We start from the raw sequence: 17,908 nt of genomic DNA, 5'->3' as shown, positions 1-17,908 counted from the left end.
ATGGGGGAAAAATACACAGGTTTTAGGAGATGTGCGACCAAATATTAGAGGTCGTTTGTCTCACTTCAATATTATATATTGACTCCAGTAGATCCTATATACAAAACATATTATTTTGTACCTTTTTAAACACACATTTATCTACCTGCCTGCTGCACTTTCCTTTTTTTTTTTTTCTGGACCACGCACGGCACTCCATGTTAAATGTTTGATAGTTTGTTTTGCTCATAGGACCTTCATGGACCACGAAAGAAACATCCCCCAGACAAACCATTTAGTATTATAATTTATATAATTACTACCGAAAATGTGTCTCGTTTCTGGTACTAGTCAATCATTGCCCATTTTATTAAGCTAGAGTCTCTTTGAAATAGTTTTGTTAAGAAGCATTTTTATTCATAAGCGAATTTTTAAAAAGCGCTTTTATTAGAAGCATGTTAAAAAAATTTACACTTGGAAGTGCTTCCTAAAATAGCACATGGCCAGTTTGACATTGCTATGCTGTGAAAATAATCGCTGTCAAATTTGCTGTGAGAGAAATCAGCTGTGAGATCAAGCAGTTTGACGTTTAGTAAACTTTTTGTTAAAAGTGTTGTTGGCACTGATTCCCACATAATCAGAAAATGATTGCCACATAATCATTAAACCCAGCGCCTCTTCGAAACTGATTCTTGCATAATCAGAAAATGAAAGCACCTCATTAGTTGCTTTCCATTTTAGCTTTCTCTCACATCAATTTTTAACAATAAGTGATTTTCTCATAGTTTACCAAACAGGTTGGATTTTCCAAATTTTTTTAAAAATCACTTATTACCCTAAATAAGTAATGCCAAACTGGTACTAAGTGCTTCTCCAAAAAACACTTTTAATACCCATACAACTTTTAAGTGTTTTCTATGAAACGAGAAAATAAAAATACATGTTGTTAATTTCATATGTCCAAGATGCTTTGTCGATCAACCAACTATTATTTACATCACCCAGTCGTTCTTTATATATTTATAACAAAAAAACATTATTGGCTAATAACACACAGCCAACTTATAAATTAAAATGTCCAATGTTAATACATATCCAAAATACATAACCCCAAAAGTCAGATCAAACTAGTTGTCTGTGGCTCTTTGCTACTTTGACCTCTAGGTTAACTTATCCCTATTAGATAATGTCCTTAAACACTTCCCAAACGTTGCTCATGGCTGCCGTACGCAGTTAATAAATTCGTCATTGATCATTGGAAACTTGACAACAGTGCATGCCTAATCCAGCCAGAGCTGGCCACTCGTCAGTATCTGTTGACCGCCGAATTATAACCAGCTATTCTGTCAAAAAAAAAAAAAATAAATAAAAAAAGAAGAAGGAAAAACCAGCTATAAAAATATACATAAGAAAACAAGCCATATGCAGAATAGGCAAGCAAAGTTGGCTTTACAGAACGTATCTGTACTTTCCCACCCTACATTACATTCTTCTGGGTAGAGAAGCCTAAACTCTCTAGGGACCCTTTTCTCTATCTCTTTTTTCTTTTCTTTCTTTCTTTCTTCTTTTTGTTTTGCTTTTCGATTTGTTTTGTTTTCGAAATTACAGTGATCAATATTGGAAGAAATCTCACATTCAGATCATAAGCAGAAATATACAAAGAAACATGGCCAAGGCTTCTTCTTTGTGTTCTCTTCATGTACTACAGCCATCTATCCGGAGCAGTTGCAGTCGTCGTCATCATGTCATGCAAGTAAGAGCTCAGAGCTTAGATGAAGGTAACTCTCAATCCCTAGTTTTGTTATTTCGAAATATCTGAATTCATTGCCTTATTAAAAAAAAAAAAAAAAAAAACTAAATGTCATCGTCTTTGCAGTTTCCTTCTGCAATGTTAGTGGCAACTACTTTTAGCAAATCTAAACAAGAACATATCAAAATATTCATCTATTCATCCTTTATTATTTATTTATTTTGGATGAATGCACAGCATATACGAAAGTCTAGCTTCTAACGCTCATAAAAAGTATCGTGATTACACTATGTATTTTTCTCCTTACATTATAAATTCAACTAATTTAATTTGTTATTATATGTTTTGTATATATTATTTTTTTTTGGGATGGAGATTTATACAAATATTGATTGGGTTTAGGGTTTAAGATGGGATATCAAACCTCTACCCACGTGAGTGGCAAGAGTGACTGAGATTTTAGAAGCTCTGTGCAAAATGATGAGTAATGGTGCCTCTTAAAACATAGTCCTTAACCAAATAAAAAAATAAAAAATTGGACCATATGTATTGATAGCAAATTTACAACTTAAACTTAGCGAAAGACAGTCACATCAAATAAAAAATCATATAATAAATATTAGGTTAATGAATTTTCTTGGATTAATAACTATACTATCAAAATTTAAAATATAATATTACATCCTTAATTATTCATGTGAATATTGGCAGCCTTGCCTTTTTTGGTTTCAACCCAAAAGACAAGGGCAAGGGCAGTTACTATTCATTTTATTTTATTTTTTATTTTTTATACTTAAACCATTAATTTTGATAAATTTTTCGAATAAGATTTTCGGTTGCCAAGTGTCACTATTTATTATAAAATTCTCACCTAAAAATTTAGATAACATTTTCAGATAAAATTTTCGGATAAGATTTTTGGTTGCCATGTGTTCATATTTTATTATAAATTTCACATCTCACTCATCATACAATTGAAATACCTACTCACTCATTATACAATTGAAATACTCCCGGTCCTCATAGTCCGACACAATCGAGTACAAGGACGACTCAATCATTGGCGGAGGCAGTTTCACCGGATCACGACGTGGGGGAGTATTTTCCTTCGGAGGACGTAATAGTGTCATTATTTCCGACACAGAATGCACCACTAGAACCGACTACGGGCATTGTTCACTTGAGGAGCCGTGTGTAATGGTTTTTCAATTTTTTGTTTTGCCTTGAATAATCTATTAAAAAAATGAAATTGGAAATGCAAGAAATATATTTTTAAAAATGACATTAAATTGAACAAAAAGGCAATTAAATTTTTTTTTTTACCTCATCCCCAAGATTTTGACCTCTTCGAATGTTTGTCCACGACTCTCCGGCTTCAAAGGAAGAGGCCATTTGTATTTTTGCACAAATGGAAATTTTCAAGTAGAAAATTTGGTGTGGAAAGTGAAAAATATTGGAAGGAGATGAATTTGTATGAAGATTTGGTGTGGAAAGTGAATAAAATTGTGAGGTATATTTATAGGGAAAATTTCCAGAATTTTTTGGTATGTTTTTTTATAAAAAAATTTGAATTTTTTTTGCAATTTTTTAGCCAAAAAAATCACAGCCGTTGGATTTCTAGAAAAAATTTCAATCAAATCGTCCGAGAAGCGCCGCTTGACTTCTTCCTGTTGGTGTCTGTCAGCGGTTGAAATCAAACTTTTTTTTACCATTGACGCGTGACGTCACGGCTGACGTCAGCGCCTTCGGGCAAGAGCCCAATCCAAATTTGTCCATGGGCTTGCCCAGGCTGGTGGGTCCGATGCCTTGCCCAGGCTCGGTTTTGCTCGCTGGAGGTGGAAATCGGGCTTGGGGGAGGCCTTTTGCTAGGGCCAGGCCCCTGCGCTGCACTTGCTCTAAGAACTGCCTCTGATAAGTGGAGGTAGAAGAGCTCAACCAATTGAGCTACACCCCACTTGCGATATATATTCTTCGCCAAAATGATCAAGGAATAGTTTAGATGCAATTTCTAGTACTTTTAGAAACTCTCCGAACACATTAAAAATACTTATGTATTTAGTTTATTTATTTTGTCGATGTATAGACTAAAGTTATAGCTTCCAATGTGTTTGTAAAATATTATATATCGTGACTATATATATGTTTATATTTCTGTTTCTATTTATCAGGTAGATCGAGGAATATTGTAGATGCAAATTTGAGTGTTCTAAGAGAGAAGATAGAAGTAATTAAGATGAGGGAGAGACTTGAGAAATGTTGCAATAATAAGCACCAACAATATGGTTGGAATTATGCAGCGGGTTATAATTACAAACTCAGAAGAGCAAGGGAGGTATCAACGTTCTTCGAGCTCATGCGATTGGTTTGTGTGACTGTTGGTGCCACTTGTTTTACTGCTACTCTCTGCCTTGTCCTTGTTTCGCTCGTGGTAAATTTGAATCAATAATGATAAATATAAATATCTTTGTAAAAAAAAAAAAAAGATGTACATCTCTCTAGCCCACTTATTGGACTATTTTTTATTTGTCAGTTGTCGTTCATGAGATTTGAACTTAGAATATCAAATATGCACTTTCTTTTTTTTGGGATTCAGCGTGTTTTGTAATTTGCAAGAATGGATATGCTTCCCACTATGCACTTGAGTTTAAATCATCTCCACATAGTTTAGATTAAATTAAAGTAGAATATCATTTGTATTAAAAAATTTAAAATTAAAAAAAAAAAAACAAAAAACAAACTTCACCAACTTTGGATCTTTGATTTCGCCATCCGCGTCAATCCATTCTTCTCACATACACAAACTCTGATATGGAAAAAGAATGACAGAAGAAGAAAAATACGCAATCAGGAAGACATCGGTTCTTACAAGAAGTAAAAGAATACCAAACTATATTTGGGCAATTATATCCAAATCATAATCTCATAAACAAAAAAACCCAATATGAATTACAAGTTTCAATCTCTCTTGATGAAATATTTTGGTTGCAAAGTTCTAGACTCTAAACATATACTTGTTCAAACTTGTAAGACCTCAAGTTTTAGTCGCTCTTGAGTAAACATTTTGGTACACATGAACACTAACTACTAAGACCTCAAATAACATCAACAACCAATTTATTTGTTGCCTATTTGTTTGAGCAAAATTCCGCACAAGTAATATTCGCGGGTTGATTCCTCAACCTTCGATCTTACTTCTCTCTCTTCTTTGATCCCTGTGAAATAAATAGGAGTAAATAGACCACACTCGCGAGGGTGTTGGCCAAAGGCCCTCCGATGCCTAAGTTAGTGCAATTGGATCGTGATAAAGATACAACAATAGCTAAAGTGGATGGAGTTTTCTCTCACGGGGAGAGTCGAGTGGCCAGAGCCATGTGTGGTGGCACTTAGCCTTGTGAGGAGAGAGAGAGAGAGAGAGAGAGAGAGAGAGAGAGAGAGAGAGAGAGAGAAGTGAGTGAGTGAGAATGTGTGTGTGTGTGTGGCGTTTGTGTGTGTGTGGCGTTTGTGTGTATGTGTGGCGTTTTTCTAGGGTTTTAAAATTACCTTAAATGTCTTGTGTAGCTATGTATTTATATTCTCCTTGTGTGCTAGGATTTTGGGAGAATATTCCTTATTTGGTTAGGATTATTCTTCCTCAAAAAAATGATAGGAATTACTCCAAAAGATTTTGTGGAAATTGGTTCCTTGATTTAGGGAGATATTCCTATCTTAAATCAATGATAATTTCCCTAATTAATTAGTTTGATATAAGGAATATTCCTTTTCCATGTGTCGTCTTCTTATTGATCGGTGAAATATATATTCCTGCAAATGGCCCCCAGCTTTTGCATGGCACTTGTGAAGAATGGAGGAGATGAGAAATATTTATCAGGCTCTTCAACTACATCTGAAATTTTATCTTTTGAGTTGGGCTCCTAATTGGAGTACACTTTTGACTTCTTCTTGGAGTTAGGCTCGCAATGGGAATAGGCTTGTGATTCCTTCTTGATCCAAGATGCCCAACCTTTATAAATACAAAGCTTATCTTCACTCATCTTCAAATTGCAAACTTGTCATCCTCTACTTTCTAACTTGTGAGGGAGATTTTGATAGAGTGTACTACTTGTTGAGGAGAGGAGTCGTCGTGCACACCAAGGTAGGTCAATTTTTTTTTTTTTTAAATTCACTGCAAGGACTAGCTGGTTGTGGTTGTGACCGACGTTGCTGGCTGTGGTGGCATCAATGTGGCTGTTGCGGCTGGTTGTCGTCGTGATGTGGTGGCTGGAGTCATCAATGGCGAGGACTATCTGGGCCTGGCGGTTCGACACCTGGGTAGTTTCATAATCGCAGCCGCGAGCACTGGTGGCAGTGGTTGGGTGGTTGCCGCGGCCACGACTGTTCTTTTTAAGAGCTGCGCTATGACTTGCTAGGCAGGTTATGGCTCAGCTAGGGCCGAGGTGCTTTGTCAGCAGCTTGGGCAGCTTGTAGTTAGTCAACGGTCATGTGCTCTGACGAGGGTAGCCGATTTCCAAGTTCTCAAGTGACTCTATTATCTGTGGGGTGGTTCCAAAGTGCACAAGAAGAGATTCGTAGCTAATCTGCATCACATTACGTAGAAAGCTCACTTCCAAAAGTGGCGTGCCACCTATGCTTCTGCCATACCTGATGACGTGCATGTTAAGTTAGCGGTGTCTTTGACTGACGATGTGCTTTGTGTGGATTTGAATGATCCGGATGCCATAATTTTCATATTGTCCCTTCTATTTCTCCATAGGCTTCACATTCCCGTTGTCAAAGTTCTTCAGGAAGGTGTTATGCACCATGGAGTGTGCCCCAAGCCAATGTACTATGAACGTCTATCGGGCGATCATGTGTTTTGCGAATTTAAGCCATTTCTTCAAGCTGGATCTGACGGTGCAGGAGTTCTTTTACTTCTTTGAAGTGAGGCGCTATGAAAAGTATGCTTAGGTTCATGTATGCAACACCAAGTTGTTTGACAGTCTTAGCCAAGCAGATCATGTATGGCATGCTGACGTGTTGGAGGTCAGCGGATGGTGCGAAGACGAGGTCGGCGATGGTCCATTCGTTCCCCTCACTTATTATGATGGTACGTTATACTTCTATTGATCTGCTTCAATTTTATCCAAATTAACTTATGTCTTTTACTCGCAGAGAATGATATCAGCAAGAAACTAGATCTCGAGCCGAACATGTTTAAGGTCCGATAGGCCCTGAACATCCCTGTGAGGTTTCTCAAATGGCACCAGCTATTAAGCGAGTATCGAAAGAAAGCTGGTGGTTTGCCTCTTGCCTAGAATGTTGAGATATGGAAGCAGTATGGCCCAGACTCAGATGATCTGCCTGCCGAATAGAAGGAGTCCTCAACCGAACCCCATCAAAATAGAAAGCCGACGCTAAGTCCTCCGAAGATGAAGCTGTAACTTCACAGGCAAGCGATGTGTCTTTGCTAAGGAGGATGAAACTTTCTTCTGCTATGATCAAGTCTTTTTCGAAAGGGGTCTCATCTACTAAAAGGACTCAAGTGGGAGTTGCTCATTTGTCGTCTTCCAGGGTCAAGCATCTTGTCGGCACGGATAGCAAGAAGATTGGCAGCATGAGGAATGTTCGGGACAATCTACTCAAGTCTCTAACTGACCAGCTCAAAGACTGCAATCTGCCCTGCGTAGAAGTCTGTCCTCGAACCAATTCGCATGCCGAGAAATAAAGAGTTGCTAACATTTCTTCATGAAGTTTGAGTCATCTACACCAGTCAAAGGATAAAGATCGAATTGGGAGGAGTGCTCATCCACCTAAGCATCGCTATTCATTTACCGAGCCATGATCAGTCAAACATGAAGTTGATTCAGCATCATTGACTCCTTTGGAGGTAAGAATGGCGGCAGCTAAGAAGGTCAGATAACCATCTACTCTAGCGAAGGGTTTTTTGGAAACGCGAATACGTGGTCCCATGGTTGACAAGTCCAACTCCGCAAGGGATGCATGTGTGTCTGATCTGCTCAAGACGAACTTTCTATCAAGTCCATTTGCTTGCGTCAAGCTTGTTGATCATATACATCAGGCTAGTGATCTTGGCACATTCTCAATCTTTCCTTGGAGAAGCGAAAGGAAGCGGTTGTCACTTTGCCTAAAAAATGGGTATTTTTGCTATTTAGGGCATTCAGAACTCGTCTGTTGTTGCCCACTCTTTTGCTCAGCTCAGTGATTTGGAGAAGAAGAATTTTGATCTAACTGGCAAAGTCTCGGTTGAGTAGACCCGTCATGAAATGAGGATGTTTGAAATGAAGGAGAGCATGTTTGTGCTGAAGAGTTCCCATGCTAAAAAAGATAGTGAACTCAACTCTTCTGCTGCTACCATGCTTGGTCGTAAATAGGCCTACTTCCGTCTTAAGTGCAAGATCAGGCACACATGTATCCCTTACGAAGTTGAACTTGTCAAACTTTGGACCAGCTATCGCATTTTCGAAGAACCCTTCGCCCAAGTAGATGACTCTCTAACCTTCCCAGCTGATGAATCCCGATGGTTAGGTGGATGAGCAGTTCTCATAATTCAATCCTCATCCCTTGACTGGTGTAGACGACTCGAACTTTGGAGAGGAATGTCAGCAACTCTTTCATTCTCGGTAGGCGAACCAATCGGGAATGGGCTTCTTTGCAGGGCAGATTGCAATCTTTCAGCAGGTTAGTAGGATACTTAAGCCGAATGTCATGGAAATTCCGCATTCCTCCAATCTTCTTGTTATCTACTACGACGACATGCTTCACCCTCGCAGACTACGATGGAGCAGATCCCACTTGAGTCTTCCCAGCCGATGAAACCTCTTTTGAAGAAGACTTGATCACAATAGAAGGAAGTTTCAGTTTATTCCTTAGCGAAGACACATCCCTTGCTCGCAAAGTTGCAGCTTCATCTTTGGACGCTAAGAGCGTGGTTTGGTCGAGGACTCCTCCTGTTCGGTTGGCAGATTATCCGAGTCTATGCTATACTGCTTCCATCTCTCAACATCCTTGGCAAGGGACAGACCACCAGTTTTCTCCTGATACTCACTCAACAGCGAACACCATTCGCGAAACCTCGCAAGGATATTTAGGGCCTAACGGACCTTAGCCATGTCTAACCCAAGATCCAATTTCTTGTTTATGTCATTTTCTACAAGCAGAAGACAGAAGTCAGTTAGTCACACATCAAAGAATTTAGACAAAATTGAAGCAAATCAATAAAAGTATAACGTACCATCACAGTAAGTGAGGGGAACAAGTGGACCATCGCTGACCTCGTCTTCCCACCGTCTACTGACCTCCAACACATCAGCATGCCCCACATGATCTCCTTGGATGAGATTGTCAAACAACTTGGCGTTGCATACATGAATCGGCTCAGATTCGCAAAACACATGATCACCCTGTAGACATTCAAAGTACATTGGCTTGGGGCACACTTTATGGCATGGTGCATAACTCCTTCCTAAAGAACTTTGATAACGGAATGTGAAGCCCAAAGAGAAGTAGAAGGGTTGGAATGTGAAAATTCTGGTATCTGGATCATTTGAATCCACACAAGGCGCATCGTTAGTCGAAGACGTTGCCAGCTTAACATGCACACCATTAGGTATGGCAGAAGCATAAGTGGGAAACCATTTCTGGAAGTGAGATTCAGAAGTAACGTGATGTTGATTAGCCACGAATGTTTTCTTGTGGACCTTGGAAACACCACACAGGCACAAAGGCACTTGCGAACTTGGTGAACGACTATCGTCATTGGAGGACATGGTCAATGAATAGCTGTAAAAAGGGAAGAAAATTGTAAGTCATATAACGAGAAGGCCACGTGGCCCGACTCGTCAAAGTAGCACCTCAGCCCGAGTCAAACCGCCACCAGTCCAACAGGTCACGGAGCAACTCGGCTTCAACCAAAAAAAAAACACAAAACAAAACAAAACAATTGTCAATAGCCACATCAGGCAACCACTACAACCATAGTTGCTGCTCGGAGACTTCCACCAGCACCTGCAGAAGAAAACACAACACAGCCTAGCTGTTGAACCATAGCAAAGGGTGCTGTCTAACAGCCAGGCCCGCAATGCACACCCTGGGAAAAAGAAATTGTTGTCATAGCCTACCGAAGCTCTCATCGCTCCAGCTATTACATCATAGCGGCAACCAGTCGAGCCCACCGTGTTATTCCTCTTCGGAAGTGAAGAAAAAAGAAGAAGAGAAATTCACTACAGCTGCTCCAGCAGCGGCCACGATAGACATCGCGACACCACTACTAGCGTCGGTCGCGATGACAACTAGCGGGCCCATCCAGTCGGTCCTCGCCACAAAGAAAAAAGAAGAAAAATAAATAAATTCGACCTACCTTGGTGTGCTCGGCGATTCCTCTCCTCAACAAGAAGTACACTTCTTCAAATCTCTCTCACTAGTTAAAAAGTAGAGGATGACAAGTTTGCAATTTGAAGAGGAGTGAAGAGACACTTTATATTTATAAAGGTTAGGCATCTTAAGTCAAGGAGGAATCACAAGTCTATTCCCACTGCTCCAAGAAGAAGTCAAAAGCCTACTCCAATTATGAGCCCAACTCACAAAAGGAGCTCAACTCAAAGAAGAAAGCCAAATGCAGTTGGAGAGCTCGGTAAATATTTCTCATCTCCTCCATGTCTCACAAGCGCCATGCAGAAGCTGGGGGCATTTGTAAGAGCATATATTTCACCGGCCAATAAGAATACGACACTTGGAAAATGAATATTCTTTAGGTCTAACTAATTACCCTAATTAATTCCTATTTAATTAGGGAAATTATCTTTGGTTTAAGATAGGAATATCCCCCTAAATCAAGGAACCAATCTCCACCAAATCTCTTAGAGTAATTTCTATCATCTTTTGGGGGAAAAATAATCTTAACCAAATAAAGATTATACTCCTAAAACCCTAGCACACAAAAAGGCTATAAACACAAGACATTCAAGGTAATTCAAAACTCAATTCGAATACCCTACAAAAAAACCTCTCTCTCTCTCTCTCTCCTTGCCATTGCCCCTCTCTCTCTCCTCACATGGCTAAGTGCCACCACACACCACTCCGGCCATCTGGCTCTCTCTATGAGAGAAAACTCCATCTATTTTAGCTATTGCCATTTCTTATCTCAAAAATCCAATTGAACTAACTTAGGCATCTGAGGGCCTTTGGCCAACACTCCCGGGTGTGGTCTATTTACTCATATTTATTTCGCATGAATCGAGGAAGAGAGAGAAGGAAGATAGAAAGGTGAAGAATCTACATGTGAATATTCCCCACGCGGAAATTTACACAAACACTTATGATTTTGGAGACACAAAAAGTTGCGAATAAATAAAGGATTGGAGATGGTAGGGCACTAGCGCTTGGAACACACTTGCATCTAATAGCAAATTTATTACAAGGAAAGCGACATAAAATTTCAACCAACAAAACCTCTGGTAGATCGTCAATATTGATATTCTTCTTCAACTTTGATGATGATATTAATATTCTGTGGATGAAGATGATGATTTTTTTGATCTTTTACAACGAGGAATATCGACATCTTCCCCTATTACTCCAAAAGACGACTCATATACTTCGAAGATACAGCATTGTCTCTTAAATTGTATACTTGGCACCATTGCGACATTGTATATTGAGAGGCTGATCGATGTATTAGGGTTGGTATTCAGATTGGTTCACCCCAAACAGCAAGCAGAAGATATACAAATGCGAGTAACGTCTTTGTATTGTGTAAATAACCGAAATTACTTCTTAGTGTTTGGACAGGAAAGAAATCAATTAAGTAGGAAGTTGCCGTTCGGTATCCTTTTTTAAGCACCGTTTTCTATTTTCAAACTCAAAAAACATATTGAATATCTATTTGGTGGATTGTTTCCAAAATAAAAATAAAAATTTGGAAAACGAATCTGAAATTATGCCTTAGTGCCCGTTTGGCATTGCTTATTTAGGGTGATAAGTGATTTTTAAAAAAATTTGGGAATGTCAACCTATTTGGTAAACTATGAGAAAATCATTTATTGTTAAAATTTGTTATGAGAGAAAGCTATAAGGGAAAACAGCTAATGAGGTGCTTTTATTTTCTGATTATGTTGGAATCAATTTCGAAGAGACACTAGGTTTAATGAAATTTACAAACTTCCGAAAATACCACAATCTATTTCACGCAATCTCTTCTCTTGAATCTCTTCTATTCTTCCTATTATTTTTTTATTGTTGAATAAATTTAAGCACACTCTTGAAAAGCCACAAGACTCAGGTAAGAGGCATATTATGTTTATTTCTTCTCAATTTCATTCTTCCTTATTTCTCTTTAATTTCTAGGGTTTTAATTATAAATTTCATTCTTCACCCTTTCTCTTTAATTTCTAGGGTTTTAACTTCAAAAGTTGTTGATGTTGATTTTTATTTATTTATTTATTTGTTGTTCTTATTTTTGTTTCTTTGTTTCATTGACAGAATATTTATTTTTAATGGAATATATTGGATTTAACTTGAAACATTAGTTTAGAGCATTTGAATATAAATATTTAATTTTTAACATAATTTTTATTTAATTTTATAATTAAATTAATTTTTAGGGTGCAATGGAAACAAATTTAATACAAAAAATACATATAAGTGAAAATGAAAGTGCTTTCCTTTCTATAAAACACTTAAACAAAAGAGTCATTTCAACATAATGCCCTTTTTAATCATTATACACAGCTCAAAGCACTTTCACAACAAAATTTACCATACACTTAAAAACTGATTATTGTACCAACAACACTTTTAACAAAAAGTTTACTAAACCCCAAATTGATTTATCTCACACTTGATTTCTCTCACAGTAAATCTGACAGCGATTATTTCACAGCACAACAATGCCAAACTGGCCCTTAGACTCTGAAAACGTCAAACGTTTTCTGTGTTTTCAAGAAAGCAGATTTAATGGAAGATCATTCATCATTGGCTTGAATCAAACCCCCACCATAGTCAAACTGCCACAACCTCCACCATCAAATCCACCACCACCCAGTCAAACGGCATATCGACACCAAGAACAACACCACCCAATCGAACCACCATCACCATCCCGGAAACAAAAAACATCCACAATTCAAAACCCAGCTTCCCAAAAATAAAAACCCAAGAAATTTCTGCAACTCTCTGCCTTGTCCTTGTTCCACTCTAGGTAAATTTGAATCAATAATGATAAATATACATATCTTTGTAAAAAAAAAAAAAAAAAAACTATACATCTCTCTAGTCGACTTATTTGACTATATTTTATTCGTTAGTTCTCGTTCATGAGATTTGAACTTAGAATCTCTATCAACAATTGTTTCCTTTCAAATTAGTTATATTCATCTTGTATAAATTTTCAAACAATGGTATTTGAGAATTTTCTAATATTATTCTTCCTCATAAAAGCGAAACAATATTACATTGAGCAAGCTACAATAAACGTAATTAATTTTTAATTGCACTTAATAGATAAACTATGGAAAATGTAACAAATCACCTTGCAACTCATGTAAACACTCCCGCTCAAGTTTAGCAATCCTCACTGCTTCAAAATCTCAATATTAGCCATTGTTTAATCCTTAGCAAAAACCATAATTTCGCTGTGATTAATGGGCATTAGCCATTATTTTTAAATTATAAAAAAATAAAAAATTTAAAAAAAACAAAAAAAAAACCAGAACAATGGTAAAACTATCAGTTTCTTTTATGGGTTCTATCCAGTTAAAAATCCCAAGTATAACATGCCATTGATTACATCTAAAATGTAGACAGGCCCAAAAAAAAGCCTCAAGCTATCTTTCCTCATTTAGGTAGAATCATGCTGCAACGAAACAATAATTCTCAATCAATTCCATAGTATCCGATTAAATTTGAGTCTGTTACATTCATTTAAGCATTCATATGGTTTAAATAGCAATCAAAACAGAAACATATATGCTACGAGAATCAAAATTTACACAATGGTTCATATTAAGTAGGAGAGGCATAAGAATGATGCAAAGAACAAAGGCGAAACCAAAGATTAGTATAGAGAGAGAGAGAGAGAGAGAGAGTAGCTAGAGGCGTGCCACCACATCTTGTTGACCAATGAGAGAGAGTAGGAGTGTACGTCGGTTTAGTCAATCTGTATCCGATCCACTATAAATTGGATTGTGATTTTTTCAATATGATCCAATCATGTTAGATATTTAAATTCAATCCAATCCGATCCGATTCAATTGATATTAGATTGGATTGGATTATTGATTTTTATAATGGAAAAAGACAATAATAAACATTTATCCTTAAGTTTAATCTAATCAAACATATTAATAGATATAAATGTAAATATAAATGAAATACTAGAGAAAATTGTTTTGATTATATTATATCAGACATAACTTCATTAAATGACTTAAATTATTCATAACATTTTCAACTACAAATACCTACAAGAGCAAAATAAGCATAAAACTAACTATATTGGATTGGATTCTCATAAGCAAATCCGTCATCCAATCCAATCATGTCAGTTTTGAAAATTACGAATCCAATCCAATCTGCCAAATCATCGAAACCGATTGAAATTGGATTGGATTGAATTGGATCAATCGACTTGGGCATATTGGATTGGATCTTGTACACCCCAGAGAGAGAGAGAGAGAGAGAGAGAGAGAGAGAGAGAGAGAGAGGAGTGATGGGGAAGGCTAGAGGGTCAATTTAATGACTTTGTGTTGTTGGATTGTATGTGGTCAATGTTCTCAAGATAATATGTGAATGAATTTGTTTGACAAGGAGTAACTGTAATCGTTGCTTTGATTTAGGTTTATGGCTTTTGTAAAAAGTTCTCTTGATTCTTGGAGTGCAACTAGTTATATACTAGAGTCAACTATAGTTTAATTTGTTTAGTATTTATATCAAGAGCTTTACCAAATATACCAAATCAATGAGGGCAAATGTTTGTTAAGATCTAAACGATTGCTAGACCAATATACTAACTTGGTCTTAAGGTACGTTTGCTAACCCTAATGGTCTGATTGAATGATATATTTTCGCAAAATGTGTTCGATCCTAACTAGTTTTGTAAGTAAATTTTAAAACTGTTTTTTTCATTGTGTAACATCTTTGATAAGAACATGTGAACTCGAGATTACGTAACTAACAAAGCGTAAAAATTGCTAGACCAAGTTGATTGTTATACCTTTTGACATAGTGTTTTTATCTTATTTCGGCACAATGCTGGAAAACTACCTAGACTTAGGTAAATAGGTCTTCCAAATTTCTCACCCTAATTGTGAACATATAACCCTATCTCTTCTGCCAACGGGATCTAGCCCAATGGAAATTCACACCACAGCTGAAGCAAACAAAGCAGATCAAGGATACCCAACATGTTATAAGGCTCGAAAATGAAAGGATCAAACAAACATAAACTCATACAAAAAATTAAAATAAGTAAAAAGAGACGTTTAGGTGGCTCAGCCTCTTGCCTACATCCAACCCCAGTTTCCTGGCCATGCATCAACTACACAAAAAGCAACTTGACAGGTCATTCTGAGACTTCAAATACCAAAATCACTATAAACACTTGACAAGCACATCACTAGGTTCGTTCCTAAACACTTGATCCTTTAAGGGGGTTGTAGAAAATCACCGACATTTTAGATTTAGAATCACATGATGAAAGGGCCCAACTAAGTGGAGAAGAGAACAATTCCTTTCTCAAACACTTGGCTCCCAAACTCTCTCGCACCAAGAGTCGAAAAATTATTTAGACTGTTAAATAAAGCAACTCTCTCACGCAGAGGTTTGGGAAAAAAAAAACACAGGTTCCTTAAACTCTAGGTCAAGGAAGACTAGGTCTCCAGATCTTGGAGCAATCCAATTCATCTAGAGTCTTTTTGACACTAAAAGGTCTTCGGATTTTCCACCTAATGTGGAAAAGGGAAAGGGAAGAAAAGAAAAGGACAGAGTAAAAGATGATTTCATTCTTTCAATTTTTTAAATGAAAAAAGAAGTAAAATAGATATTATACTAAATAAATTTTTAAGCTCATCTCTCGCAGAGAAGGTAGTTGAATTCCAAAGGATAGAGAATAGGAAAATCTAATATGTAAAATAGCTATTTAACCAAAATACATTCATACTAGCAACTAAGCAATAAAATGTACATTTTATGTATAAACTTTGCATAGCAGAAACCCTGACAAAGAAGAAATAGCTTAAAATGAATCAGAGAGTTTCATGGTTTTCAAACAAATAAAAGAACTTGCACAAGTCAGTACATTTCTCGGTGTGCACACACAAATGCATGAACCGCGTCAAACCATGTTACTCGCAAGGATTAGTGATTCAGTTTCGGAGAAATGCCACAGTGGCAACACGTGATCCTACAGATCCACCGAACATGAATGTCGGATATGTGCGGACATGACTAAGGTATTGGAACTTATCTTTGGGTGTTTCATCATGTTCCTGGGTCACACTCCTTTGATTGAAACTTTCCACTTCTTGCACCAATTCATCTTTTGTGCTGTTACATGATGTGATCACCTACAATGGTGTTCCGCAAGGCAATGGAAATATCAGGTAGTGTCAAAAGAAACAAGAACTTGACAAAGAGAAATTTTAAAAATAATAACAAAAATAAGAAGAATGATGGTGCAAATGTTAAAATCTTATATGGTTTTAGGGTGTGTTTGGGGATGATTCAAATATCCAAAAGTGCTTCCGATATTGTTCGGCAGAACACAAAATGCTTTTGGCTTAAAAAAGAACTATTAGGTGCCTCATCAAAAAGCACTTTCAAAGTGAATGTGTGAGAAGCAGCTGTGTTCATAATGAAATAGTTTATATACTCTAACTTCCTACTTTAGCACTTTCAAAAACATGCCCTAAATAAAGTTGAGTGCAACTTTGAGTAACAAGTACTAGACAAAGTGAAGATGCTCACCAATACTCCACCAGGAGCCACCAATCTTGAAACTGAATCCCAATACATTACCCTGTATAACAAAAACACAATCTATCTCACTCTAGTTTCCCTCTATTCAATAAAGACAAGCAATTAGATGAACTGAACTAATCATTAATACAGAAACTGAGGAAATATCAATCAGAAAATAGAAAAGAAAAGATTAATGATCTTAAGAGAGCAAATGCAGCAATGCAGACTAAACTGGCCTTTACCTTTTGATAGAACCATCTGGATGCAATCCAATGGCATCTAAGGTTCCTTTGTCCCCAACAAGTTGAAACTGCCTTTCCAACTTGGTGTCTAGAACATCATCAACCTAAAAAATAAATGTGACGCAATTCAGTTTAAATTATTGAAAAAACAAAGTATCAAAGAAACAGTATACACAAGCCAGGATTCTGAAGACAATAATGCTAAAGAACCAATTACAGAAATTCAGCCTCATATAAATACTTGTTCTACATTGCTTGTATAGATTTAACTCCAACTAATGGAAAGAATAACAAGTTTATCATAGTCAATAATGCATATCTGGTGATTTAATTTAGAAAATTCCATGCAGATGTTTATAAATTATTGCTTATTCCCATGTTCAGCAGGTACAAGGGGAAAAAGCACTCCACAAACTTACCAAGTAGATAGATGAGAAATTCCATTTCATTCACTAAAAATATAGAGATGTCCCAAGGGATTATAGAAGACATTAGGTTCTAATCTGATATTTTTTCAATGTTTAGACATACCAGAAAAAATTGGCCAAAAGAAAAGGCATACCAAAAAATGAATGTTGGGTAATCCAACACGACCTGCAAGGCTTCGAGCAAGGTCAATCGCTCCTTCACTATAATCGGTTCCAGTTAAATCCGAAAACCTGAACCCAAAACACCAATAATTTCATTCATTATGGTCAATGTGGCCATTTAGAAAAACAAATGGAATTCAAGTCATTGACTAAAAGTTCGTGAAATCTTTGACTCACACTTTTGTTGACAACACTCCCACCCCTTCGCCCCTACCCTCCAACAAGGGAAAAGAAATAAAACAAAGGAAAAAAGCAATGGGCATTCCTGAGGCATAGCTTTTAAATTTGTTTATTAAAGAAAGCCCATATTTCGAACTGGGTCGGGTATAACAATTCACGGTACGTAAGCAGCCTGGATCAATAGATTTAATGAACCAAATTCGTTAAGTAGCATAACA

At 37.0% G+C, this 17,908-nt stretch overlaps 2 protein-coding genes across 2 annotated transcripts; one reads left to right on the top strand and one right to left on the bottom strand.

Annotated features, from left to right (window-relative positions):
* The first annotated feature begins 1,417 nt into the window (after positions 1-1,417).
* LOC117622713 lies at positions 1,418-4,317 on the top strand. The gene is made up of 2 exons (XM_034353477.1): positions 1,418-1,757; positions 3,898-4,317. The coding sequence occupies exons 1-2, from the start codon at positions 1,646-1,648 to the stop codon at positions 4,173-4,175; spliced, it is 390 nt and encodes a 129-aa protein (XP_034209368.1). The 5' UTR covers positions 1,418-1,645; the 3' UTR covers positions 4,176-4,317.
* An 11,526-nt stretch (positions 4,318-15,843) lies between these two features.
* On the bottom strand, positions 15,844-17,599 carry LOC117621814 (EEF1A lysine methyltransferase 2-like; the record flags this gene model as incomplete). Its single annotated transcript, XM_034352359.1, has 4 exons — positions 15,844-16,284; positions 16,685-16,736; positions 16,921-17,024; positions 17,483-17,599. Coding segments are annotated over 4 exons (474 nt in total), but the record flags the coding sequence as incomplete, so codon positions are not given.
* Between the last annotated feature and the right edge of the window lie 309 nt (positions 17,600-17,908).

This window comes from Prunus dulcis, chromosome 3 (assembly GCF_902201215.1).
Source record: "Prunus dulcis chromosome 3, ALMONDv2, whole genome shotgun sequence".
NCBI lineage: Eukaryota > Viridiplantae > Streptophyta > Magnoliopsida > Rosales > Rosaceae > Prunus > Prunus dulcis.
Note: the sequence above shows the minus strand (reverse complement) of the source record. Positions and strands in the feature narration are given on the sequence as shown.

Excerpts from the sequence above, each read along its gene's own strand:
- LOC117622713 (XM_034353477.1), top strand. The coding sequence starts at position 1,646 with ATGGCCAAGGCTTCTTCTTTGTGTTCTCTTCATGTACTACAGCCATCT. Across the intron at positions 1,758-3,897 it reads AGCTCAGAGCTTAGATGAAG|GTAGATCGAGGAATATTGTA; the intron begins GTAACTCTCAAT and ends TCTATTTATCAG.